This window comes from Micropterus salmoides, unplaced genomic scaffold, assembly GCF_014851395.1.
Source record: "Micropterus salmoides isolate LMB-PRFRI ecotype aquatic unplaced genomic scaffold, ASM1485139v1 Ms_hic_scaffold_14, whole genome shotgun sequence".
Classification (NCBI taxonomy): Eukaryota; Metazoa; Chordata; class Actinopteri; order Centrarchiformes; family Centrarchidae; genus Micropterus; species Micropterus salmoides.
Genome location: NW_024040485.1, coordinates 34,949,791 through 34,958,903, shown reverse-complemented (window position 1 = coordinate 34,958,903; position 9,113 = coordinate 34,949,791). Strand labels below are relative to the sequence as shown.

The 9,113-nt window shown below is 42.8% G+C and overlaps 1 gene segment (V, D, J or C); it reads right to left on the bottom strand.

The window, feature by feature from the left end:
• Window positions 1-1,961: 1,961 nt before the first annotated feature.
• LOC119901643 lies at window positions 1,962-5,920 on the bottom strand. The segment is given in 4 exon segments: window positions 1,962-2,021; window positions 4,812-5,122; window positions 5,211-5,248; window positions 5,892-5,920. Coding segments are annotated over 4 exon segments (438 nt in total).
• Window positions 5,921-9,113: the final 3,193 nt, after the last annotated feature.

Sequence of the window (9,113 nt, the reverse complement as noted above, 5' to 3'; positions counted from 1 at the left end):
AAGAAACGGAGGTTTCTGGTTATGGAGTCACCAATTATTAGTATGGTTGGGGAGAAAGAGGACGAGAGATGCTGGTTGTTGGGATCCAGAGCAGGACTGAGCAGAATCTGCTTCAAAGCGTGCGGACTGAGGATGGAGTGTGTGAGCTGTTGAGTGTTGTGTTGGAGCAGCAGTAACAGACCTGAGAGAAGGGCTACCCGACGGTGCAGGGTGGAGACGGCCTCCGGAGCGTCTGAGCACAGCCTCCTTCAGGATCCTACGTCGGGAAGCGGAGGTTTTTGACCGGGATGACGGCCGCCGATGAAGTCCGGCGGCAGACCGGCGGCCCAGTGCAGGAGATGTAGCCGGTGGCGGAGATGCAACAGTGTCGGCAGGCACTGTGCGCCGAAAGAGATCCGTATCAGGGAGACTCGAAGCCGCAGGTGAATCCGCTGGATGGACCGGAGTGTCGTTAGACAAGGCTGCATAGCGGTTGGAGAGGCCGATGTCCGGAGGAGAGGCAGCCCCATCCGAGCCTCTCTTGCAGCCACGGACCACCACTTCAGCCCAGGTTGACTGATGCTTCGGAGTCGAGCAGGATGAAAGCCTGGGAAGACTAGAGGGGTCCCAAAACACGGTGTCCTGGATGTTAGCGGTTGCGCTAAGAGAAACAATCTGTTTGGCTTGTACTGAAGCCACATCCATAAAGCCAGTCAGCAGGGAATCTTTCTCTTTGAGTTCCTCTGAAAGTCGTCGGATGTCTTCCATAAGGTCAGCAATCTTCTTGTTCGCTTTCTTAAGGAGTGAGCAGTCCTCAAGGGGCAGAGTTATCTCGGCTTGCATAGTCACCGGAGCTTTGTTGCGATCAGTAGCGTTGATCGCGTTTTTACGGTCATCTATCTTAAAATCCATGTCGGATGACTAAAATCCTTAACCCACGTAAAACTTAAATAAAGTTAAGTTAAATAAAAGGATATAAAAAATGTAACGAAAAAAGTGGATTAAAACTGGATAAGAGTCCGGTTCAAGACGGAGCTTCCGACAGGTGGCTACAGACGCCAACGCATGCGCAGAGTGCAGATTACGTCACACATGAAAGCCACATTAACTACTTATTCAGTACTTTACTTAAATAATATTATTCACATTATTACATCTGTGTCACATTTGAGGACAAATCAAATCATGAGAGGAAAATAAATCCCCATTTTCAGCTCCGATTGTTTGCATCTGTCATATTCTCCCCTTTTGGAGTTTTTAAGATGGTGGCGTGAAGGGCGGAGGTAGTGTAACCAGCTCCCATACAAAACCCTAACTTGTCCCCTATCTTGAGTTTCTTAATTACAGAAATGACCCCAGCTTCATACTAATAGAAACCAACGCGGTTCAGCTAAAAATGCCCCCCAAAAGAGCTGAAGCGGCAACAAGGGTGGAAAGCCCCCTCTATCAGCCTTGGCTAACGCTAGCTCACCCGAGGGAAACACAGAGAAGCTGCTGACCTGGTTTCACAAAGAAATGGAAAAAGGGTTCGAGAAAATTCAATCCATGCTGGACCATAAACTGAACTCTCTAGGCGTCTCTGTGGAAACTCTTACCAGTGAAAGAAATTAGCAGTCTTAAAGACAAGCTAGACGATCTGGAGAACAGAGCCAGACAGCAGAATCTAAGGCTGGTTCGATTCCCGGAAGGTGTGGAAGGGATAAACGCCATCCTTCAATAATACTAATACTTCACTAATACTTGACCAAGAGACCGACACTCTGCTCAAAATCAAGCGAGCTCACTTTACACTCCAGCGGCGACCCGATGAAGGTAGCCTCCCCCGGGCTCTAATTATCCGCCCATAGACGTGATGAAAATCCTCGATGCAGCATGGAAGAAAAGATCGCTCAAGTACGGTAACTCAGACATCATGATATTCAGGGACATGTCCACGGCTCTCTATAAGAAAAGGAAAGCCTTCACTTCGCTGGAAGAAAAAGCTACATGACAGCAGCATCTCCTTCAGGCTTCTCCACCCCACTAATCTGGTCCTGGACCTCCTGGAGGGACGGTGCACCATCACATCCCCCGTGTGGGCGGGACACTACTTGGGGAAATATCATCCAGACGTACTGGCATGAACCCGTGACTATCATGGGCTCTGGTTAAGTGACTGCAGTTAGGCACATACAGGTCGCATTATGGCCTGGAAGTGTTCTTGTTTATTGTTTGAGTGGACTATAACCTGTTACATGTGAGATAACCCAAGCCTAGATATGTTCTATTTATCTTCTTTCTTCTGCAACTAGTCACAGGATGGATAAATTAAGGCCTAGCAGTATCCTCATTTCACCTTATTCTTATTTCCCCTACCAGACTATCTGAGTGCAAATTTTCACATACCCTCTGTTCTATATGTAATTTGTAATGCTGTCAGCGACAAATAGTGTCATCTGAACGAACTTTCAGGACTTCTCAAGACTTACTTGAGAGACTGTGGACACCTGCTCGGAGTTATTCTTCTGAATTTACAGAAGCAGAGTTCCCCTTCCACTAGACTATATAAGTGAATTCTGGAGGTGTTTCATAATGGAGTTGTGGCCATTCAACTTTGTACTCCTTGACCTTACTTGGGTGGCTAGCTCATCGTCGGAGGAGACTTTAACCTGGTTCTGGAGCCAGCTAAGGACAGATCCTCTCCAACTTCTAAATCTTTATCCTCAGCAGCTAAGGCCCTTAAAAAAGAACTAGAAGATCTCAATTTAATCGATGTGTGGAGAGTCAGACACAAATCTCTTTGTGAATACTCTTTCTATTCACACGTACATAACAGTTACTCCCGGATGACATTTGTTATGCACGCAGGGAAGGAGCATCTCGTTACCTCATGCAAATATTTGGCTAAAATACACTCAGATGATGCTCCTCTCCTGCTCCACGTGACCAAGCAGAACCAAAACAAAAAACCCAAACGTTAGAGGTTCCCCATTCATTTGGTCCGTGATGAGGACTTCATCAAATGAACTAATGAACAGATTGATTTCTTTCTCACCACAAATGCAGGTTCTGCTTTCCCAAAAAAAAAAAAGAAACAATGTCAATCTAAAATGAGGACACAAACACCTGTCTGAAACATCCAATCTGCAAACTGTACACAACTTCTGTTGGAGCCCGAAACCTGGTTAAACGTACAGACCCTCACTACCCATAATGCTCCTGTGAATCCTCCCCCAGTGTTTCATTAGCAGCTGTAACCACAGTGACTCTGATAAAACAGGAATTAGCAGAATCCATCTGATATGAAGCTGTGGTTTGAATACCACTTCCCTCCTCTTTGAAGAGTAGTCAGATATCTGGGTTCAGGTTTTTGTACAGCCTCTTCTACACTTTGTATCACTGTGTTTCTAGAGCACAGTAGTAGAGAGCTGTGTCTGCCAGGGTTAGATCTCTGATGGTCAGTGTAGTTGATGTTGCTGATGTTTCAGATTCATATCTTCTATCAGGAATATGTTCACCTGTGTACGATTTTGCTCCTTTCAAGAGTATAAACTGAGGTGCCTGAAGGTCAGAATGATGTTTGTACCAGTAAAGGGCAAGACTGGTAGCAGCTGTCTGATAGTTGCATGTGAGTGTGACAGATTGTCCTTCTCTTTCACTGACTTCCTCTCGTTCAGGAGAGATTGTGTCTCCAGCTATTAGTCCTGGAAAAAGTAGAGCAAATGAAGCCATTAGACTAACATTGTTCATGAGGCTGAGAGGAGAAGACAGTGGAAAATGGCAGCTGTACAGTGTTACTCTGTGGACACAAACAGCTCAGCTGTTTCCATAAATCTTTAGAAAAGAATAAAAAGATGTTGTGCTTTCTATCTTACCAAAGAAAAGAGCAGCAAGAATAATCCCCAGCCAATGTTCCATCTCTACAACAAGGTTTAAATCAACAGGAGAAACTAGCTGATGTTCAACATTCAGTCTGAGAATTGTTCTCTTCACAGCAGCAGTTATTATTGACAGAATGGTTGAACACAGTGCAGAAGTAGTGCACCGCCTACTTGATAATGTGGCTCAGCTTGGATTAACAGCAGCTACAGTGTCATCTAGTGGCCAATCAGAATCAGACCACAGAAGAAGAAAAGATGCCACTGAAACTTCAGACTAGTCCAGCAGCATAATCCAGTTGTCAGCTGATGATCTGTTTGTTCAGCATTTTCCAAACTCAACATAGTTAAAGACTCTACTTCTGTGCTGCGTTATCACCTCCCCACATCTCTGAAGTTGTGGATTTACAGCAGCAATTAACAAAGTGATGCTACAAACTGTTGAGTCACCTTTCAAGCTTACAGGTGGAGAGGATTTGATAGTGAAACGAGACATTTTCACTGGAATATTCCTTCACACTAACAAAACCCACATCTGGATGCTGAGATCAGGTCTAGTTTCTGAGTACAGTCCAGTATCACATACAGAGTCTCACTGGGTTTTACATCCAGCAGCATCAGTGAAGACTCCCCATACTGTCCTGCCTTAACATGGAGGAAAACTGATGGAAACCTCACGACAGGAAATTCAGGGAAACCAAGATGTCGGTGTGTTAAGATTATCAGGAATTTAAACAATATGTTATCTACATAAATAACATCACTCTCCTTATTGTCAGTATGTCAGAGCTACAAACACTCTCCTTTTATTGTCAATGCCTCATTTTTCATCTAGTTTTCATCATCAGTGCAATGAATCCAGACTGTATGATAAACTGAAGTTTAACAGTGTGACTCCTTCTAGTGGACGTTGTGGAGTATTCTGTTGTCTTTGCTCCAAAGGTTTTTGTACAGAGTTTTGGTGTTTCCTGTCACTGTGGGCTGCAGAGCACAGTAGTACACAGCAGAGTCAGACAGCTGAAGCTTCTGGATCTTCAGAGGAACTGATCTTGAGGTGGAATCAACTGTTGATGAAAACCTCTCCTTAAACTTATCCTCTGTTTTCACATCGTTCTGTTGCATGCGACTCAGCATGAATTTGGGGCTGTTGTTTCCATCCTGTTTGTACCAGAACAAAGCTGGACCTGTGTAACTCGTCTCAAAAGTACAGCCAAGTGTAACTGTGTCTCCTTCAGCAGCAATGACATCTCCTGCTGGCTGGGTCACTCTGTCTTCTCCTTTACACTCTGGGGAAGAAGAGAACATGCAGAGGAAGAGATGGATCAATAAAGATGATTGATTAAAGGAGAACAATCAGTAGGTTTAAAGAGTTACCTAGCCAGAGAGTCAGAATCAGGATGTTTCTCAGCCAGTGGTTCATATCTGCAGTGAGAGGGGAGGAGAGAGAGGAAGAACATTGATACTCTGATGGATCTGGGCCTTCACATCATTGGCCCTTCCTCTTCATCATCTGTTGAGGAACTCTCAACATTTACATCTCATTTACATCTCAGCTGTTTAGCTGATGCTCTTATCCAGAGCAGCTCATAATGAGGAGCTTTAACATGTGAACTTTCTGTTACAACAAAGTCTCTTTAACCACCTTTCACCCTGGAATAGTTAATTCATCAACATGGGTCTGTAATCATTTTAGTTTGTCTCATCATCAGTGATACCAAAGCATTCTGTGTAGAAGAAGACTTCCTTGTGGAGTGCCTTACTGTACAGAAATAGCCTCAATTAAACACCATGATCTGGATTAACTGTGTTTTATTAATAACAGGAGTAATATTGTAACTTGTCATTAGATTGTGTTGTCAGAGTCCACTTGGTGGCACTGCTGTTCAGTAAAAGGAGGAGCTGGAGTGTGTAAATCTTCATAGGAGCTGTCAGGTTTTTGCACAGAGTTTTGGTGTTTCCTGTCACTGTGGGCCTCACAGCACAGTAGTACACAGCAGAGTCTGTCACTGCAGCAGAGGAGATCTGCAGATCCATTTGGGTTTTATCATCACTCACTTTAGCAGACCGTCCAGGGATTGGATCATTTCCTACTGCTCCTGAAGCAGAGTGTGAGATGAGGAGCCCTGGTGGTTTTCCTGGATATTGTCGATACCAGAAGAAATAATCTCCAACATTTGCTTTTTTAGAGTATGTGTAGGACAGAGTAACAGATCTGTCTTCTAAAGTGAACTCTTCATTCCTGACTGGAGTGAGTTCTTCACAGCTGACACCTGAAGGAAGAGATAACTCTGTAACTTTACAATCTAAAGGTTTCTATAATTGAAACTCTCTTAATGTTGATGATCTCACCTACCTCTTATTGTGAGCAGAAACAAAGTCACAAACAGACTGAAGTTCACTGACAGCATCTTCAAGAGAAAGAGAATCTGTCTGGTTTTGGAACAAACACCACTGTGAAAGTTTGTGTCTTTCCCAGTCCCAGTTTTGCTCCTCCCTTAATCCCTCCCTCCTTCCACTCACAACTCTGACAAATAGTGAGTTTGTCTCTGCTGTGGTGCTGTTATTCACTAAATGACATCATTTCCATCAGGTAACAAGTAGCTGATAAGGTAACACTGATTGACTCTTGACAGAAAGTGTGAAGGTCCTGACTGAGGTCAATCTTTACGCAGACGATATGCTACTATTATAATAATAATAATAATCCTTATTTGTAGAGCACTTTTCAAAAACAAGTTACAAAGTGCTTTAACAAGTGTAAAGAATAATCCAAAAAAAAAGATAAGAGCATGAAAATTTAATATAAAATTAGTAAAATACAATAAAATAAAAGGGATAAAATAAAGTCATATAAGATCGGGAAAAGCTCTCCTATAAAAGTATGTTTTAAGAAGGGACTTAAAAGAGTTCACTGACTCAGCCGACCTGATTTCCTCGGGCAGGCTGTTCCAGAGCCTCGGGGCCCTGACAGCAAACGCTCTGTCCCCTTTAGTTTTCAGTCGAGACTCTGGAACAGACAACAGACCTCTGCCCGAGGATCTCAAGGTACGTGCTGGTGCGTATGGGACTAAAAGGTCAGAAATATAACAAGGCGAGAGGCCATGAAGAGCTTTAAAAGTGATCAATAGAATTTTAAAGTCAATTCTAAAACATACTGGGAGCCAGTTAATGAAGCTAAAATAGGAGTAATGTGGTCATATTTCTTTGTTATGGTTAAAAGCCTGGCAGCTGAGTTCTGGACAGTCTGGAGTCGATCAATAGATTTTTGGGTTAAACAGGTGAAAAGGCTGTTGCAATAATCCAGGCGTGATGAGATGAAGGCGTGTAAAATGGTCTCGGTGTCCTTAAAAGTTAACATAGATCGAATTTTAGCTATATTTCTAAGTTGATAAAAACATGATTGAACAAGCTTTGTGGTGTGCTGCTCGAAATTTAAATTACTATCAAACCAAACACCAAGGTTCTTTGCCACAGGCTTAATGTGATTTACTAGGGAACCAGCAGATGGCAGTATTTGATTTGCCATCTGCTGGGACCCGATGACCAGGATTTCTGTTTTGTCTGAGTTCAGCTGGAGGAAATTATTTGACATCCATTTTTTAACTTCACAAAGGCAGTTGTTAAGTGAACTCAGCATTCCAGGGTCTGTGGATCTGACGGGCAAGTATATTTGTGTGTCATCAGCATAAATATGAAAAGAAATGCCATGTTTATGGATAATATGTCCAAGGGGAAGCAGATACAAGGAAAACAAAATGGGTCCTAAGACCAACCCCTGAGGCACACCATATTTAACTGGACAGAATGAAGAGACATAGTTGTTTACAGACACGCAAAACTTCCTATTTGACAGGTAGGATGAAAACCATTCTAGAGCAGTACCAGAGATCCCCACCCAGTGCCTCAGTCTGTCTAACATGATGTTGTGATCAATGGTGTCAAAAGCAGCGCTAAGGTCCAGGAGTACAAGGACTGAGCACATGCCTTCATCAGCAGACATTAAAAGGTCATTGGTGACTTTAAGCAGGGCAGTCTCAGTGCTGTGGTACTTCCTAAAACCAGACTGAAACTTTTCAAATATTTTGTTATTTTCCAGCACAGTGAGCAGCTGTTTGGACACAATTCTTTCTAGAATCTTTGCAATAAAAGGCAGTTTTGAAATTGGTCTAAAATTTTGTGGGAGGGAGGGATCTAAACCAGGTTTCTTTAAAAGTGGGTTCACGCAAGCCATTTTAAAATAATCAGGGACACAACCAGTAGATAGGGAGCTGTTGAAAACAGAGATCAAATGGGGCCCAACAGAATCTATTACTTTTAGTAAAAATTTTGTAGGTATTATATCAAGTGGGCCGGAGGACACTCTCATTTGTGATATTGTTTTTAAAAGCTCAGACAAGTCGATGGGATAAAACTGGTTAAAACTCTGTTGTTGCTGGTGAGGAACCTCTGAGTAAGAGGCCACGGGGGTAATAGAGGCTCTGATTGACACCACCTTATTGGTAAAATAAGATAAAAACAATTCACAGTCATCATTACTTCCAGCTGAGGCACAAGGAGGGGTTGGGTTTACCAGCTGATCCACAGTCTTAAACAGAAACCTGGGATTGTGTTTATGTGTAGTAATGAGTTCAGAAAAATAGTGTGTTCTCGCATCCTTAACCATTTTATTGTAGTTAATTAATAAATCCTTCAGACTGAGGTAATGGACTTGGAGATTGGATTTTTTCCATCTGCGCTCTGCTTTCCTGCATTCCCTTTTTAGGCTGCGAATGCTGTCATTTATCCAGGGTTGTTTACTAGCTTTAGACGTAGGCCTAACCTTTAGAGGAGCAGTAATATTTAGTGACGACAAGCAGATATGATTGAAGTGATCAACCAGATTGATGGTGTTGGAATCAGACAGGTGTTGGCTTTGGCTCTGAAAGAATGCGCAAAACTTTGAAACACTTTGTTCATTAAAGATGCGACAACACACGGAGCTTGGTGAGGCGGCATGAGTAACAGGCGAATCGCAGCTAAAAACAATACATCTGTGGTCAGATATGGTCATGTCCACTAATTCCACAGAGGAAATGCTGACACCCAGGGTAAAAACCAAGTCCAGTGTATGACCACGGTTATGTGTTTGCCCTTTGACATGTTGTTTGAAGTTAAAAGAAGTGGCCATATTTAAAAAGTCAGTTGCATTAACATTGTTGGGGTCATCAACATGAATATTAAAATCGCCACAAAGAACAATTCTGTCATAATTTAAAACCAGAGTAGATAAAAATTCAG